This window comes from Gasterosteus aculeatus, chromosome 4 (genome assembly GCF_964276395.1).
Source record: "Gasterosteus aculeatus chromosome 4, fGasAcu3.hap1.1, whole genome shotgun sequence".
NCBI classification, from domain to species: domain Eukaryota; kingdom Metazoa; phylum Chordata; class Actinopteri; order Perciformes; family Gasterosteidae; genus Gasterosteus; species Gasterosteus aculeatus.
This window is the reverse complement of record NC_135691.1, coordinates 9,948,711-9,968,531: the sequence shown is the minus strand read 5'-3', so window position 1 is coordinate 9,968,531 and position 19,821 is coordinate 9,948,711. Positions and strand designations below refer to the sequence as shown.

Below are 19,821 nucleotides of genomic sequence, written 5' to 3'. Positions count from 1 at the left end.
GTAAGTGTGCTAAACGGATTACTTTGTTCGTTCTTTGTAGTTTTACGTGGTGAACTCTGAGGGCCGCTGTAGACCAATGTGTGCACGACTGCGAGTGATGCTATAGCAGCACCTCCCATGTAATATCACCATAACGAAGGAAGCTAAAAAAAGAGAGAGACCGCACTATCGGGATATATTATATTGGACACGACGACTTCTGAGACGTTTATTTTCGTTTGCCGGATCGTAACTCCTGAAACGTTGATTTTTGACATCATGATTAAGTTCAGAACATCGGATATTTAACCGGACTGTCGAGCCTTGCGAAGAAAATACACGGATTGAACAATGAAAGGACCAGCGCTGTTGTTCCTTTCTCTCCTTTCTCTTGGTTCAGTAACCGGGCAGGTCAGCTACACTATACCGGAGGAAATGGCGAAAGGCTCTTTAGTCGGTACCATAGCACAAGATCTAGGTTTGGATATAAAACGTTTGGCTGCTGGTAAAGCTCGAATTTATTCTCGAGAAAGCGACGAATACATCGAGCTGAGCAGAGACAGGGGAGTCCTCCTCGTCAAAGAGAGAATAGACAGAGAAGCGCTTTGCCGACAGACGACGCCTTGTGCTTTACATTTTCAGATTATTTTGGAGAATCCCATGGAATTTTACAGCGTTACAGTCCAGATCGCAGATATCAATGATAATGCACCAAGCTTTGAAGAAGGAGTAATCAAATTCAAAATAAGTGAGTCAGCTGTCATCGGAGCAAAATTCGTGCTTGAAAGGGCTGAGGATCTTGATGTTGGAATTAATGATCTTCAAAGGTACGAATTAAAACCAACTGACAATTTTGCACTGAAATTGCACAACAACGCAGATGGTAATAAAAACGTTGAGATGGTGCTGCAGAAACCTTTAGACAGAGAAAAAAACGAGCAGATATCTCTTGTGTTAACGGCTGTAGATGGAGGAGAGCCGCAGATGTCAGGAACAATGCGGATTGTTATTTCAGTTTTAGACGCTAATGATAATGCTCCCGTTTTCAATCAGCCAACCTACAAGGCTTTAGTTACTGAAAACTCACCCGTGGGAACAGTCGTTGGCAGTGTTTCAGCCTCAGATGCAGATCAGGGTACTAACGGTAAAATAACATATTCAATAACAAATACATTTGATGATGTCAGAAAAGTGTTTAAAATCGATAGTGAAAATGGTGAAGTTAGTTTAATTGGAAGTATTGACTACGAGGAGTCGCGCAATTTTCGAATAAATATACGTGCAAGTGACGATGGAGGACTCACCGATTCTTGTAAATTGATTGTTGATGTTCAAGATGTAAATGACAACATGCCGGAAATTAATATAATGTCGAAATCAAATATTATATCAGAAGATGCCCAACTCAATACCGTTGTTACTATGATAAATATTGAGGACAAGGACACTGGAGGAAACGGAAAAGTGCATTGTTTTATTAGTGACAATGTACCATTCATTTTAAAAACGTCAACCAGTAATTTCTATAGTTTGGTTACCGACAGTGAATTAGACAGAGAGACATTAGCTGAGTGTAATATCACGGTCACCTGCTCCGATGAAGGAGTCCCCTCCCTCTCCAGCAGCGTCACTCTCACCTTACAGATCTCCGATGTTAATGATAACGCACCTGTATTTGAGAGGAGCTCATATGAGGCCTATATTGTAGAAAACAACACACCGGGTCTCTCTATATTCACAGTGAGAGCCAGTGACGCTGACTGGAACCAGAACGCCCGTGTTTCTTACATACTGCAGGACTCTTCTGTTAACGGAGTGCCAGTCTCCTCGTATGTGTCCGTTAGTGCTGATAGTGGAGTCATCCATGCAGTGCGCTCTTTTGACTACGAGCAGATCAAAGATTTCCACTTCTGCGTCAAAGCGCAAGATGGAGGCTCCCCTCCACTCAGGAGCAACGTGACTGTGAAAGTACTGATCCAGGACCAGAACGACAACCCTCCCCAGGTTCTGTACCCGGTGCAGACGGGAGGCTCTCTGGTGGCAGAGATGGTTCCTCGTTCAGCAGATGTGGGCTATCTGGTCACTAAAGTGGTGGCTGTTGATGTGGACTCTGGACAGAACGCCTGGCTCTCCTATAAACTACAGAAAGCCACAGACAGGGCGCTGTTTGAAGTGGGCTTACAGGATGGAGAAATAAGAACTATCCGCGGAGTCACTGATAAAGATGCTGTGAAACAAAGACTGACTGTGATAGTGGAGGACAACGGGCAGCCCTCTCGTTCAGCTACAGTCATTGTTAACGTGGCGGTGGCGGACAGCTTCCCTGAAGTGCTGTCTGAGTTCACTGACTACACACAAGACAAGGAGTACAATGACAACCTGACTTTCTACTTAGTGTTGGCTTTGGCTGTAGTTTCCTTCCTCTTCATCACGTGTTTAATGGTTATTATATCCGTGAAGATCTACAGATGGAGACAGTCTCGCGTCCTGTATCACTCCAATCTCCCTGTGATTCCGTATTATCCGCCACGTTACTCAGACACTTTGGGGACAGGGACTCTCCCATACGTGTACAACTACGAGGTGTGCAGGACGAATGACTCCAGAAAGAGTGACTGTAAGTTCGGCACAGTCGGTAGTCAGAACGTGCTGATAATGGACCCCAGTTCTACAGGGACGATGCAGCGGATGCAAAGTGAGAAGAACATCTTGGATGAGCCAGATTCTCCTCTAGAGGTTGGTAATTTGGTGTAATGACATTTTCGTTCATTTGCATGATTCCTACAACTGAGGAAATCCTAACCAGGTCCCATTTTGTAATGGGTTTGCAACAAGCACCATGGACAGAGGCACTGGTGTCGCCTTAGGTGTGGCGTTATGCACACAGCAATAGCATTTTTTAGGGACAAAGAGAAGCGTTTCATTGTTATATTAACCACCTTTTCGGTCTGCTATAATATGTACGTTTCAGCAGCACGGGCAGTAGTTTACGAATTGTTACTTCAAATCATAGCAGGAGTTAAATTAGCCTTTATTTGTCAATGTTAAAGTTACGCATGATTGTGTGTATATTACTGTATATATCATTGACAGTAGTTTAATTTACTTCACTTTATCAGGAAAGCCATTTCACTCCAATTTTATTTAGAGAATTCAATTCTCTTTTCTTCCTTTCATTTCTATTCTGATAACGTATTGAAAGCAAATTTTGCAATCCCGATAATCACGCTACACTGTGCAATTATTACCAGTTATTTGAAATATAGTATTTTCTCTCTGTTAGTGCTGCATTTTGACTCCCTATGTGTCTTGTGCATTTTCATATTCTGTACTCTTAGGGACGCTGTTGGCCAGTGTTAGGTAGTTTCACTGCAGATTTCAGCAGCACCTCCCTGATCCTTTATATTTGGGAGAAGCAAGGCTGAGACAATGGACACCGCGAGCTACCGAAAACTGCACACGGGCAAAGAAACTGGAAATATAGTGATCGAGATTTCTGTGGTTCTTCATTAGTCATCGATTGACTGGGATACGACTGTCTGTTTTGCAAATTTCCCTTTTTTGTGTATTCGGTTTGATCTTGAACGAAACAATGAGACGGCAAGTAATGTTGTTTTTCTCGATGCTTTTTGTCAGCCCCGTGTGCGGGCAGGTCAGCTATTCAATTCCCGAGGAAATGTCAAAAGGCTCGTTGATTGGTAGCATAGCGCAAGATTTGGGTTTAGATTTAAAACGTCTGAAGACCGGAAAATCTCGCCTGCATGTAGGAAACGGCGCCGAATATATCGAGTTGAATAAGGAAAAGGGTCTCCTTCTCGTCAAAGAGAGAATTGACAGGGAGGCGTTATGCAAACAAACGACTCCGTGCGCTTTACATTTCCAAATCATTTTGGAAAATCCCATCGAGTTCTTTCGCATTACGGTGGAAATAACCGATATAAACGACAACGCCCCAATATTTAAAATGAGTAATATGCTATTTGAGATTAGCGAATCGGCTGTAAGGGGTTCCAAATTTATATTGGAGAAAGCATTGGATTATGATGTCGGTATGAACGGACTTAAGAGCTACTCCCTAAATCCGACAGATCATTTTGTTGTATTACTCAACGACAATGCTGCTGGAGAAAAGGAGGTAGAGATGGTCTTAGAGAAACCTCTCGATCGGGAGGAAATACAGCATCTCACGTTAACACTAACAGCAGTCGACGGAGGGGAACCTCAGCTGTCAGGAACAGTTCAAATTCATGTTACGGTATTGGATGCAAATGACAATGCTCCTTTGTTCACGCAGTCAACTTATAAAGCAAGTTTAATGGAAAACTCAGAGAAGGGAACTTCATTAATGACTGTAACAGCAAAAGACAGAGATCAAGGCACGAATGGTATCGTAACATATTCCATTTCCAGTAACAATGAGAGAATTTTTGATGTATTTGAAATAAATGCGACAAGTGGTGAGTTACGTTTGATTGGCAAAATAGACTATGAAATATCAAAACTTTATCAGCTCGATGTTAAAGCACGAGATCAAGGGGGGCTGACTCACTCATGCAAAATATTATTGGACATTATCGATGTGAATGACAATATTCCAATAATAGATTTAATGTCAAAAATACATTCTATTCCAGAAGATTCTACGTTTCAAACAGTTGTTGCTGTTATGAATGTGGATGACGCTGACTCAGATATGAATGGAGAAGTTAAATGTTTTTTGAGTGACAGTTTAACTTTTGTCATTGAAAATACATCGAATGGTTTCTACAGCATACGAACCAACAGTGAATTAGACAGAGAAGTCACTTCTCAGTATAATATTACTGTGACCTGCTCCGATGAAGGAGTCCCCTCCCTCTCCAGCAGCGTCACTCTCACCTTACAGATCTCCGATGTTAATGATAACGCGCCTGTCTTTGAGAGAAGCTCCTATGAGGCCTATATTGTAGAAAACAACACACCAGGTCTATCTATATTCACAGTGAAAGCCAGAGACGCTGACTGGAACCAGAACGCCCGTGTTTCTTACATATTGGAGGACTCCTCGGTTAACGGAGTGCCAGTCTCCTCGTATGTGTCCGTTAGTGCTGATAGTGGAGTCATCCATGCAGTACGCTCTTTTGACTACGAGCAGATCAAAGATTTCCACTTCCGCGTCAAAGCGCAAGATGGAGGCTCCCCTCCACTCAGTAGCAACGTGAGGGTAACAATATTGATCCAGGACCAGAACGACAACCCTCCTCAGGTTCTGTACCCGGTCCTGACTGGAGGCTCTCTGGTGGCTGAGATGGTTCCTCGTTCAGCAGATGTGGGCTATCTGGTCACTAAAGTGGTGGCTGTTGACGTGGACTCTGGACAGAACGCCTGGCTCTCCTATAAACTGCAGAAAGCCACAGACAGGGCGCTGTTTGAAGTGGGCTTACAGAATGGAGAAATAAGAACTATCCGCGGAGTCACTGATAAAGATGCTGTGAAAAAAAGACTGACTGTGATAGTGGAGGACAACGGGCAGCCCTCTCGTTCAGCTACAGTCATTGTCAACGTGGCGGTGGCAGACAGCTTCCCTGAAGTGCTGTCTGAGTTCACTGACTACACACAAGACAAGGAGTACAATGACAACCTGACCTTCTACTTGGTGTTGGCTTTGGCTGTAGTTTCTTTCCTCTTCATCACGTGTTTAGTGGTTATTATATCAGTGAAGATCTACAGATGGAGACAATCTTGCGTCCTGTATCACTCCAATCTCCCTGTGATTCCGTATTATCCACCACGTTACTCAGACACTCTGGGGACAGGGACTCTCCCACACGTGTACAACTACGAGGTGTGCAGGACGAATGACTCCAGAAAGAGTGACTATAAGTTCGGCACAGTCGGTAGTCAGAACGTGCTGATAATGGACCCCAGTTCTACAGGAACGATGCAGCGGATACAGAGTGAGAAGAACATCCTGGATGAACCAGACTCTCCTCTAGAGGTGAGGTCTTTGATATGTTGATCTTCACATTTTATTATGTAAGTGCTTTTTGATGTTGTTAAAAAGGTATGGTTGCCTTTCAAGTGTGCCTGCTAACCCAGTGGTTCCCAACCACCGGGCCGCGGACCAGTACCGGTCCGTGGGCCATTAGCTACCAGGCTACACCACAGAAAGAATATATATATATTTTCTGCAAAATGTTTTATTTTGAAAATTGACCGGCTTTTCTACCAATTATATGCGCTCGTCCCTCTGACATATTCCCCACGCGTCACCAGGCGTTTTTCTTGACGTTTACAATTGTCCTATAACCCGTGCACGGCAGTTCCGCCCAGTTTTGTTTTCGTTCCACCCGCAACGACAACTACCCCCACACACCACTGGTGTTCTTTCCTTGTTTCAATGCCGTGCGCCGGAAAATGAGATATGTGAATAGGGAGGACATTAAAAGCACGTCACTTATCGGAGCAATTTTTTTAAGACATTGGTGTGGATGTGCAAACGCTGCGTTGAGGTCGTGCCCGTTTTTCGACTAAACAAAGCACTCAGTGCGCTTAGATGAAAACAGACGAGGGTATTTTAATCGTCAACGAAAAAATAGACAAGAGCAGCGTGTGTACAACTACGAGGTATGCAAGACCAGTGACTAAAAAAAGTTTGTCTATCTTTCTCCTGAATTAGTTGAGGCAAAGTGCACGTTAATACTGATGTCAGGAGATAGTTTAGTCACTGTCCTTGGTTCTGAAACGGTAAACGGAATCATTTTGAAGTAGCTTTCTAACGAGTTACAAATGCAAGCAAAATACACAGGGGAAATAGAAATATAACACAAATTGTCACCTTTTTTAATGTATAATGATTAATTTCACCATATATAGTTAATCATCAAACTTATGGGGGGCTGAAAAAAGGTGTCCTACAAATAAACAAACATACACAATTAAGATCAAATCGATAGAGTTTTTGTAATTCGTTAATAGCCTCACAGTATTCTCGCTGTATTTGTTTAATTTTTGTCAAAATAAAGGTACGTTATTCTTCATAATGATCTGAATATACATTTTTCACACGATAACTGAAATTAATTAAATTGTTTTAATCGAATATTTAAAAGGCCATTAATATTGTAGACTTCGATTCCATTTCCTTGGACGGGCTCTGAGCGCCGCTGTTGATACATCACTGACTTACAGTGTAAGCAGCGCAGCAGTCAACCCCTTTCAATCCGTTCAATGTTTCACTGTTCAGAGAAGACACGGTCCGTCTCCTGATGTGGTATAACGAAGCATTTGTCGAGGATTATCTCTGCTGATGATATCGTTTACTTTTTTTCAACAACGATCTTTTTTTTGGAAAAGGATTACCGTTTATCTTTAGTTGGATTCATGATGGCTTTTATGCGGATAACCGATTTTAGAGGCCGAGGACAAGCTCTGTTTGTCATTCTTTGTCTTTTTAAGCTGAGCTCAGTGACTGGACAGGCTCGCTATTCCGTGCCAGAGGAACAGGCAGAGGGGTCTTTCGTTGGAAACATCGCTAGAGATTTAGGTTTGGATGTTGCGAGGCTCAAATCAGGTAAAGCTCGGATTATTACAAAGGAGAGTCGACAGTACGTTGATTTAAACCGGGACAAAGGCACCCTTGTGATTAAAGAGCGAATCGACCGAGAAGAGCTGTGTGGAAAGACGACGCCCTGTAGCTTCAGTTTCGAAGTCATTTTAGAAAATCCCATCCAGCTTTATCGGGTCACCGTGGAGGTAATAGACGTGAACGATAACAGCCCGTCGTTCCCAAAGGATGAAATCAGTTTGAATATTGTTGAAAATGCCCCAGCTGGGACACGGTTCTCAATAGAGCGTGCATTTGATCCCGATGTTGGCATAAATGAAATTACAAAATACATCTTGAAACCCGTTGATCATTTTAAATTAGAAGTACAGAACCAGCCTGATGGAGGGAAATCGATCGAAATGGTTTTACAAAACCCGTTAGACCGAGAAAAAGAGGAGACTCACACACTCGTGCTGATTGCTTCAGATGGAGGAGAACCACACAGATCAGGGACAGTACGCATTCATATCACCGTGCTAGATGCTAACGATAATGCGCCAGTTTGTAGTCAGCCTGTTTATAAAGCAGAAATCAAGGAGAACTCTCCAGAAGGAACAGAAGTAACCACTGTGAGTGCCAATGACGCAGATAAAGGACACTATGGTGAAGTAACATTTTCCATAGCACATGTAAGCAGAGAAGTGAAGCCGCTTTTTGAAGTAAATGACAAAACTGGAGAGATTAAAGTTGCAGGTAAACTAGATTTTGAAAAATCTAACACGTATCAATTAAACATTAAGGCTAGTGACCAAGGAGGATATTCAGATACGTGCAAAGTAATAATTCAAATAATTGATGAGAATGACAACTTCCCTACAATACAGCTGATGTCATTTGCTAACTTGATATCCGAGGACTCTCCTCCAGGTACAACTATTGCTGTTATTAATGTGGATGATGTTGACTCTCATGGTAACGGTGTTGTCAAATGCTCCATTGACTCTGACATGCCTTTCAAAATTGAGTCTGCATTAACTGGATATTATACTATAGTAACCGATAACGTCCTAGACAGAGAAAGTATCCCTGAGTACAACATCACTATAACGGTCTCTGACCAAGGCTCCCCTCCTCTGACTAGCAGGAAGCAAATCAATGTAAAAGTGTCTGATGTGAATGACAACCCTCCTGAATTTCACCAGTCAGAATACAGTAAGACTTTACCAGAGAACAACTCTCCTGGGTTTTCTGTGTTCACTCTCAGTGCTCGTGATGCAGACTCGGGCCAAAACGCTCGGGTGTCTTACTTCCTGGAGGAGAAAGAGGTTAATGGGGCAGCTGTGTCCTCGTTAGTGTCCATAAATTCAGAAAGTGGTGTCATTCACGCAGTGAGGTCATTTGATTTTGAGCAAATCAAAAGCTTTGAATTCAACGTAACTGCTCGTGATGCTGGATCCCCTCCTCTGAGTTCAGTTGCTACAGTTAGATTAATAGTCCAAGACCTGAACGACAACCCTCCTCAGGTTCTGTACCCGGTGCAGACGGGAGGCTCTCTGGTGGCAGAGATGGTTCCTCGTTCAGCAGATGTGGGCTATCTGGTCACTAAAGTGGTGGCTGTTGATGTGGACTCTGGACAGAACGCCTGGCTCTCCTATGAACTGCAGAAAGCCACAGACAGGGCGCTGTTTGAAGTGGGCTTACAGAATGGAGAAATAAGAACTATCCGCGGAGTCACTGATAAAGATGCTGTGAAACAAAGACTGACTGTGATAGTGGAGGACAACGGGCAGCCCTCTCGTTCAGCTACAGTCATTGTTAACGTGGCGGTGGCGGACAGCTTCCCTGAAGTGCTGTCTGAGTTCACTGACTACACACAAGACAAGGAGTACAATGACAACCTGACCTTCTACTTAGTGTTGGCTTTGGCTGTTGTTTCCTTCCTCTTCATCACTTGTTTAGTGGTTATTATATCAGTGAAGATCTACAGATGGAGACAGTCTCGCGTCCTGTATCACTCCAATCTCCCTGTGATTCCGTATTATCCACCACGTTACTCAGACACTCTGGGGACAGGGACTCTCCCACACGTGTACAACTACGAGGTGTGCAGGACGAATGACTCCAGAAAGAGTGACTGTAAGTTCGGCACAGTCGGTAGTCAGAACGTGCTGATAATGGACCCCAGTTCTACAGGGACGATGCAGCGGATACAGAGTGAGAAGAACATCCTGGATGAACCAGATTCTCCGCTAGAGGTTTGACTTTTTAAACATTATTTTTTAAACCACTATTGGAGGAATTTTTGTTAAACGTTAAAGGTCGTATTACCTGTTATACTATATTGGTACAGAGCATGGTTTGGCAATCATTGTGTTGCAGGCTCGAGTCTACGCCTTCCATATATTTCGTAGCCAAAATATATTTAATCAACAATACATCATATTTTTAGATCTCCGCTTATGATGATGATCCGTTTTCATCCTATTAATGTATTGACATTTGCTTTATGTGCTTAAAGAGGCAGAAGCAGATAACTTTTTACCTTCTCTCTTAGTATAGGTGTCTTGAAAGTGAAAGTCTTTTTCGATAGTTTTAGCTACTTCCTGTTTATATACAGTATCATCGTTTTTTATTCAATTCAATAAACAATATAATGTATATATGTGTTAATGCATATATTATATTGTGCAGATAGATATATATACTTTTTTGTTTTGCTCATTCATTTATTTGAGCAGCAGACAAGTCATTTTGTCAGATGAATCCATGTCAATTGGCAGTACCTTATATTGGGTTTCAGAATCTATTCATTTTACAACATAGGACAGAAATAATTACTTGGCTTACTTTTTTTTTTCTCCCTTTATTTTTTCAAATGTGCCTCGTGAGATCTGTATGTTTCTTGTTTAGCTTCCGAATTCTTATCCTTTTAATCCATCTTCTAAACATTTTCTTGTGCTTCTGCAGTTGTTTAGTGTGCACTCTTAGGGCCGCTGTTGGCTAAACTGTGGAAGGCTAGCAGTGTTGTTGCAGCAGCACCTCCCATGTAACATCGACATAATAAAGAAAGAGCACGGAGAGAAAGAGCGGAGAGTTGAGTCATGTAGCAAATTGGAAAAAGGACGTTGACATCTGGGAGTTTATCGATTGTGGAATTTACAGGCTATTAGTTTACGTTTGATACGCAATTTTTATCGGGTTTTTTTTAATCACACGGATACAGTCTGGATAGAACAATGACGAGGCAAGTACAGCTGATTGTCTGTCTACTCTCCGTTGGAGCGGTGTTTGGGCAGGTCAGCTACACTATTCCAGAGGAAATGACCAAAGGGTCCTTAGTAGGTAATATAGTACAGGGTTTAGGTTTACAAACCAAACGTCTGGTATCCGGTAAAGCAAGAATTTATACCAGGGACAGTGATGAGTTTATCGAGCTAAATAGAGAGAGGGGAGTCCTCCTCGTCAAAGAGAGAATCGACAGAGAAGCGCTTTGCCGACGGACGACGCCGTGCGCTTTGCATTTCCAGATTATTTTGGAGAATCCTATGGAATTTTACAGCGTTATAGTCGAGATCACAGATATAAATGATAACGCACCAACCTTTGAAAAGAATGAGATGAAATTCAAAATAAGCGAATCAGCAGTTATCGGGTCAAAATTTGTTCTAGAACGGGCTGTCGATCTCGATGTCGGAATAAATGATGTTAAAAGCTATGAATTAAAACCAACGGATAATTTTGCTCTGATTTTGCGCAATAACGCAGACGGTAATAAAAACGTTGAGATTGCGCTGCAGAAGCCTTTGGACAGAGAGAAACAAGAGCAGATATCTCTTGTGTTAACGGCTGTAGATGGAGGAGAGCCGCAGATGTCAGGAACAATGCTGATTGTTATTTCAGTGTTAGACGCTAATGATAATGCTCCCGTTTTCACTCAGCCAACCTACAAGGCTTTAGTTACTGAAAACTCACCCGTAGGAACAGTTATTGCCACCGTTTCAGCCTCAGATGCAGATCAGGGTTCTAACGGTGAAATTACATATTCTATCACAAATACATTAGACGATATAAGGAAAGTATTTGACGTAAATGAAAAAAACGGGGATGTTACTTTAATTGGAAAAATTGATTTTGAAGATTTGCGGAACCATCAAATTAACTTGCTTGCTAGTGATGAGGGGGGATTAACAGATTCTTGTAAGTTAATTGTCGAAGTACAAGACGTAAATGACAACAAGCCTGAAATTGATATAATGTCAAAGTCAACTGTTATAACAGAGGATGCAAAACTCAATACAGTTGTTACAATGATAAACATCCAAGACAAGGACTCGGGAGACAACGGAAACGTGAAATGCTTTATAGGTGAAAATGCACCATTTACTTTAAAGACATCAACTAATAATTTTTATAGTTTGGTAACAGACAGTGAATTAGACAGAGAGACAGCCTCAAATTATAATATAACTATGACGTGTTCTGATGAAGGAGTCCCCTCCCTCTCCAGCAGCGTCACTCTCACCTTACAGATCTCCGATGTTAATGATAACGCGCCTGTATTTGAGAGAAGCTCCTATGAGGCCTACATTGTAGAAAACAACACACCGGGACTCTCTATATTCACAGTGAAAGCCAGTGACGCTGACTGGAACCAGAACGCCCGTGTTTCTTACATTCTGGAGGACTCTTCTGTTAACGGAGTGCCAGTCTCCTCGTATGTGTCCGTTAGTGCTGACAGTGGAGTCATCCATGCAGTGCGCTCTTTTGACTACGAGCAGATCAAAGATTTCCACTTCCGCGTCAAAGCGCAAGATGGAGGCTCCACTCCGCTCAATAGCAACGTGACTGTGAAAGTAATGATCCAGGACCAGAACGACAACCCTCCCCAGGTTCTGTACCCGGTGCAGACTGGAGGCTCTCTGGTGGCTGAGATGGTTCCTCGTTCAGCAGATGTGGGCTATCTGGTCACTAAAGTGGTGGCTGTTGACGTGGACTCTGGACAGAACGCCTGGCTCTCCTATAAACTGCAGAAAGCCACAGATAGGGCGCTGTTTGAAGTGGGCTTACAGAATGGAGAAATAAGAACTATCCGTGGAGTCACTGATAAAGATGCTGTGAAACAAAGACTGACTGTGATAGTGGAGGACAACGGGCAGCCCTCTCGTTCAGCTACAGTCATTGTTAACGTGGCGGTGGCGGACAGCTTCCCTGAAGTGCTGTCTGAGTTCACTGACTACACACAAGACAAGGAGTACAATGACAACCTGACCTTCTACTTAGTGTTGGCTTTGGCTGTAGTTTCCTTCCTCTTCATCACGTGTTTAGTGGTTATTATATCGGTGAAGATCTACAGATGGAGACAGTCTCGCGTCCTGTATCACTCCAATCTCCCTGTGATTCCGTATTATCCACCACGTTACTCAGACACTCTGGGGACAGGGACTCTCCCACACGTGTACAACTACGAGGTGTGCAGGACGAATGACTCCAGAAAGAGTGACTGTAAGTTCGGCACAGTCGGTAGTCAGAACGTGCTGATAATGGACCCCAGTTCTACAGGGACGATGCAGCGGATACAGAGTGAGAAGAACATCCTGGATGAACCAGACTCTCCTCTAGAGGTTTGAACTTCCGTTCTTTTTTCTTTTTTTTGTTGTATTTTGAGATACATTTCTAATTGCTGCCAGCACAATTTCAGCACCCTGGACAGGGGAAGTACAAAATCACACACTTCCTCCCTCAGTCTTTCTCTTTTTTTTTCTCTCTCTCTCTCCATCTCTCTCTCTTCCTCCTCACTCATTTACTCACTCGCTGTTTTTTGTGTACTTTCGTAATGGATGTTAATTTGCGTGACCTGTTTTCTAGTTCGGTTGTTGCGAGGTTTGAACTGAGTGCTCTTGAGTGCTCAACTTTCTAACTAATCATTTCCAAGTTATTTTATTTCACCTTTAATGTCTATATTGATAATTTTGAAATAATTTCTACTCATACATACTTTTCCTATCTTGCAATATCGCTCGCTGAACTCCACGGGCCGCTGTTGGTTAAGGTGTTGCAGCTTTGGAAAGGACATGAAGCAGATCCTCCCATGTCATTTCGTTATTTAAAGAGAAAGGGAGTACGCACTCCAAGCGACCATTACCCCTTAGATGTCCACGCTGAGTGGATAACAGCTTCTGTATATTGTGAGGATTTACTCTATTTTATTTTTTAAATTAATTTTCACATGGTGATATTTTTATTGTGAAACCGAGTGTTACACCGCTTTTTCCCTCGCAATCGCAAACGGATAGAACAATGGGACGGCACGGATTTATTTTTATCATGATCATCTATCTTGATTCAGTCCTCGGTCAGGTCAGCTACTCTATTCCGGAGGAAATGGTAAAAGGTTCTGTTGTGGGCAACATTGCACGAGATTTAGGCTTGGATGTGAAAAGATTAAAGTCAGGTAAAGCACGTATTTTTACGAGCGACAGTGTGCAATACATCGAGCTGAGTAGGGAAAGGGGAGTTCTCATCGTGAAAGACAGAATAGACAGAGAGTCGCTCTGCAGACAGACTACGCCTTGTGCTTTACATTTGCAAATTATTCTAGAAAACCCCATGGAGCTTTTTCGAATAACAGTAGAGATAACCGATGTCAACGATAACAGTCCCAGTTTTAAAAATGACCAGAGACGTTTCGAAATTAGCGAATCGGCCGTAACAGGATCTAAATTTGTGCTGGAAAGGGCGGTTGATGCAGACATTGGCGTAAATGGACTGAAGAATTACACCTTGAAACCGACTGGTAATTTTGTACTGAGCATACAAAGTCATTCCGATGGAATTAAAAAGGTCGAGATGGTTTTACACAAACCGTTAGATCGAGAGAAAGAAGAGCACATATCGTTGTTGTTGACAGCTGTAGATGGAGGAGAACCACAAATGTCTGGTACGGTAAAGATTGATGTGACCGTGCTCGACGCAAACGACAATGCCCCCGTGTTTACTCAGTCGCTTTACAAGGCAGCAATAGCTGAAAATTCTCCGATTGGAACCACACTGATAACTGTGAGTGCTTCTGATGCGGATAAAGGAACAAACGGGGAAGTGTCTTATTCAGTATCAACCGCTATAGATAGTGAAACAGATAGCTTTACAATAAATGAAAACGGTGATGTAATTGTAGTTGGTGAAGTTGACTTTGAAAAAGCCAAATATTACCGAATTGATATTGAGGCTCAAGACAGTGGTGGTCTTTCAGATTCTAGTAAAATTATTGTAGATGTTATCGATGTTAATGATAATAAACCTGTAATTAGTATACTTTCTAAATCTGATTTAATCCGAGAAGATTCTCCCCAAAATACAGTCATAGCTATGTTCAGTGTCCTTGACCCAGATTCAAATAACAATGGTCAAGTTAACTGCAGAATAAGTGGCAAATTACCATTTACTATTTCAACGTCTTCAAATGATTTCTATAGTTTAGTAACTGACAGTGAGTTAGACAGAGAGAGGTCTTCTGAGTATAATATAAGTATGACCTGCTCCGATGAAGGAGTCCCCTCCCTCTCCAGCAGCGTCACTCTCACCTTACAGATCTCCGATGTAAATGATAACGCACCTGTATTTGAGAGAAGCTCATATGAGGCCTATATTATAGAAAACAACACACCAGGTCTCTCTATAATTACAGTGAAAGCCAGAGACGCTGACTGGAACCAGAACGCCCGTGTTTCTTACATACTGGAGGACTCCTCTGTTAACGGTGTGCCAGTCTCCTCGTATGTGTCCGTTAGTGCTGATAGTGGAGTCATCCATGCAGTGCGCTCTTTTGACTACGAGCAGATCAAAGATTTCCACTTCCGAGTCAAAGCGCAGGATGGAGGCTCCCCTCCACTCAGTAGCAACGTGACCGTGAAAGTAATGATTCAGGACCAGAACGACAATCCTCCTCAGGTTCTGTACCCGGTGCAGACTGGAGGCTCTCTGGTGGCTGAGATGGTTCCTCGTTCAGCAGATGTGGGCTATCTGGTCACTAAAGTGGTGGCTGTTGACGTGGACTCTGGACAGAACGCCTGGCTCTCCTATAAACTGCAGAAAGCCACAGACAGGGCGCTGTTTGAAGTGGGCTTACAGAGTGGAGAAATAAGAACTATCCGCGGAGTCACTGATAAAGATGCTGTGAAACAAAGACTGACTGTGATAGTGGAGGACAACGGGCAGCCCTCTCGTTCAGCTACAGTCATTGTTAACGTGGCGGTGGCGGACAGCTTCCCTGAAGTGCTGTCTGAGTTCACTGACTACACACAAGACAAGGAGTACAATGACAACCTTACCTTCTACTTAGTGTTGGCTTTGGCTGTAGTTTCCTTCCTCTTCATCACTTGTTTAGTGGTTATTATATCAGTGAAGATCTACAGATGGAGACAGTCTCGCGTCCTGTATCACTCCAATCTCCCTGTGATTCCGTATTATCCACCACGTTACTCAGACACTTTGGGGACAGGGACTCTCCCACACGTGTACAACTACGAGGTGTGCAGGACGAATGACTCCAGAAAGAGTGACTGCAAGTTCGGCACAGTCGGTAGTCAGAACGTGCTGATAATGGACCCGAGTTCTACAGGAACGATGCAGCGGATACAGAGTGAGAAGAACATCCTTGATGAACCAGACTCTCCTCTAGAGGTTTGAATTTTTGTCATTTTGTTTTTTAAAGCTGCATTTTGAGATGTCTAATTGCTGCCGGCATCTTTCAGCACCTTGGACAGAAGCAGTACAAAATCACACACTTCCTCCCTCATTCTCTATTTTTCTATCTCTCTCTCTCTCTCCTCTAGAGGTTAGTCTCCTCTCGAGGTTAGTTGTGATTTGAAAAAATATTCCAGTTTTTTATTTATTCATTATGTTGCTCACTAAGCTTGGACCTCTCAGAAATCTCATGATTTATGCATTCATATGCTTTCTGTTGTTTCCTTATATGTCCTGTTATATGTCCTGTTACGTTACTGGGTAACGTGGATTAATTACGTTTAGACAGTCAATTCATGCAAAAAAAATGTTATAGTAGTTGTATATCATCCAGTCCTTTTCATTATTTTTTAATATCTGGTTAATTGGTTACTTTGTGGTTCACTCTCTCTCTTAAAACATGCCATGGGTTAGTTTTTTAACAGCATTTAGAACTTAAAGATTGCCACTTGATGTCTTTTTGCAAGACAACAACTACATTATGTAAAGAATTTGAGCAGCTGGTGGACGTTGTTAGAGTGCATACAGGTGATGCTCACACACAAATCACAGTCTATGTTTACTTGTCACATTTGTTCCGGACTTCCTACTACAACTTTGATTGCTAATTATATTTTCTCCTGTAAACAATGCATTTTATAAGTGTGGTGCGTTTGTTTGGTTTTCAAGTGTAAGGTTTAAAAGTGTAGGGACACCTAATTTACTCATGTGCCAACTCTTTATCAGGAAAGGAATTTTGATAAAGGGAAAGAAAATTATAATTGTCTCCAAAATAGCATTTTGTCTTTCCTCCAAACGCAACATTATCACATAATTTGTAATTCAATGCATTGGTTTGCCTATTTTTTAATTTTGTTAGTGCATTAGCACTATTTAGTTTTTAAATGCACATTTATGGTGTTAATTCAAATATTGCTTGTTGTATTTATGTCATTTAATACCATGGCATATTGCTATTGCTAAAGATTGGGTAAGGATATGTTTTTCGAGTCTGTTGTGCAGTGTACACCAGAAGAAATTGACTCCCCAAATAATGATTGCAAAAGAATCACAGTTATTTTGCTTACTGTGCAACTCCATATTTAAATTGTCTTGTACTTGATGACCACTTATTTGTTTTCTTTTGTTTAAAATCAAAAAAGCACACTGTTAAATATTGCAGTAAAACATCGAATCCACGTGTTTAAGTTATAAAGCACAAACAGTGTGAAATCCACTCAGGGAGTTACTGAAACAGGGTTTACAGGTTGAACGTTGCATTCTATTTGTTATTTTGATACAACATACTTGCAGTAGATTGAACTGGCTGCATGTGTTGAAGAAACTAGCAAACAATACATCCACAAGCATCATTTTTTAGAGCACATGCAGGCATTTTCCACCTCTTGTTGAGTACATTTCTCACCAAGAATAACAGCAATCGATTGAAAGCTTTATTGAGCAATCTGATCAATAGTCCACATATGGCTGTCATGCTGTACGTATGTTTTAATTCAACAGACTAACTCACTCTGCCTGAGTTCCTGCTCTAACTTTGTCTAAATACGTGCCTTAAGAATTGGACAGAGCTATTGTTAATAAACAAAAAGTTTAGAACGTAAATTAATAAGTAAATTTCAAAGGACGTTTGCAGAGAGTGAACACAAAAATTGTCAGTAAATGTTAAAAAATAATCTGTTACATTGAAAGTGTAACCCATTGGTGGATAACAAGTATTATATTATTCCAGCAAAGAAAAGGGTGAATTATAGATAGTATGAATATTTTGATCAAGTTCACTGTCGCCTAATTTTCTCAAACTACTTCATGCCATTACATATGTCTTCAAATAGAAAGTGACGGTATAGTTAACATTTTTTTTTGCAGATATAATTTTAAAGTGTAAGTCTCTGCTAAACTCCAATACGTGTTTTATGTTTTGTTCTAAAAAAAAGAATACACTATTGATTAAATAACATTACTTGACAACTGCAACAACCGAGCTCCCAACATATGAGGCATAATAGTTGAGCAGTTCTATTTTTTTTAAGTAAGGCATAGCATGACTTTCTTTCTATTGACTTCAAGTATTTTTAATTTCTTCATATTGTACCTCCTCTGCTTATTACGGGTATCTGCAGTGCAAGTGTTTGGACTCTTCGGGCCGCTGTAGGCCAACGCGCAGCCCAACCACATAATGTAATATATTAAACAGAGAAAGAGACACCCATAAGCTCCGTAGCAGACACTGGGAGGTATCCGCGCTGCAATTCATTCGGGTTCTTTTTTATTCAAGAAACACAACGAAATTACATCATCATTTGGAGTTCGTCACAAAGGGACCTTATCGCTTTGGAATATATGTTTTTAGGTCTGCAGTGTTTTATCGAATTTAAAATGTCGAACAGGACAATGAGACGGCAAGTACTATTGTTTATCTCGCTACTTTCCCTGTGCTCAGTGTTTGGGCAGGTCACTTATTCTATTCCGGAGGAAATGTCAAAAGGCTCTTTAGTTGGCAACATAGCGCAGGATTTAGGATTGGACGTGAAAAGACTGAAGGCTGGTAAAGCTCGCATATATACAGGCGACAATGCAGAATACATCGACCTGAATAAAGAGAGAGGAGTCCTGCTTTTGAAAGAGAGAATCGACAGAGAGGCGCTCTGTGGACAGACAACACCTTGCGCTTTACATCTTCAAATAACGCTGGAAGACCCGATAGAATTCTTTTCTGTTACTATCGAAATTAATGACATTAACGATAATGCACCCAGCTTCAAAAAGGATGAGATGAAATTTAGGATCAGTGAGTCGGCTGTGATTGGAGCGAAATTTGTGCTAGAAAGGGCTATGGATCTGGACGTTACTGTGAACGGATTGCAGGGTTATTCCTTAAATCCTACAGACAATTTTCATTTGAAGCTCCAAAATCAACAAGACGGGAGTAAAAAGGTAGAAATGGTTTTGCAAAAACCGCTTGACAGAGAGGATCGAGACCACCTCGTTTTAACTCTCACCGCTACCGATGGTGGAGAGCCTCAGCTGTCGGGAACAATGCGAATTGAAATTGCCGTGCTAGATGTAAATGACAATGCCCCCGTATTTACGCAGGAAGTGTATAAGGTTAATATAATAGAAACTGCTCCGAAGGGCACAATTTTGAGTACAGTTAGTGCTTTAGATGCAGATCAAGGGTCGAATGGAAAGGTGTCGTATTCCATAACAAATACGTTGGATGACGTGCCTGTTATGTTTCAAGTCGACGAAGAAAATGGCGTTGTAGCTTTAATTGGAAACCTGGATTATGAAAAGGCACAGCACTATGAAATACATGTACAAGCTAGTGATGATGGAGGACTCACAGATTCATGTAAGATTATTGTTGAGGTGTCCGATACGAACGACAATCATCCATCAATTAATATAATGTCTAAAACTAATTCAATATCGGAAAACTCAGGGCCAGGCACTGTGGTTACTATATTTAACGTCGAAGATCCTGACTTTGGGGAAAATGGCAAAGTATTATGTAACATCGAAGAAAACCTGCCTTTCCTAATGAAAACATCCTCCAAAAAATTCTTCAGTCT

At 41.8% G+C, this 19,821-nt stretch overlaps 1 protein-coding gene across 15 annotated transcripts in view; it reads left to right on the top strand.

Annotated features, from left to right (window-relative positions):
* Window positions 1–19,821, top strand: part of LOC120818130 (protocadherin gamma-C5) — a 168,550-nt gene that overhangs the window by 71,509 nt on the left and 77,220 nt on the right. For 4 of the 15 annotated variants that reach the window (XM_078101245.1, XM_040174976.2, XM_078101227.1 and 1 more), the window contains exon 1: window positions 114–2,715. The exons of 4 other annotated variants lie outside the window; for them this stretch is intronic. In XM_078101245.1, coding sequence (XP_077957371.1) covers window positions 331–2,715 — 2,385 coding nt within the window. In that variant the 5' untranslated portion in view covers window positions 114–330. Of the gene's footprint in view, window positions 1–113; window positions 2,716–6,693; window positions 9,763–10,326; window positions 13,129–19,821 lie in introns of those variants that run through there. 7 more of the 15 variants (XM_078101231.1, XM_078101216.1, XM_078101215.1 and 4 more) reach the window with 3 other exon arrangements.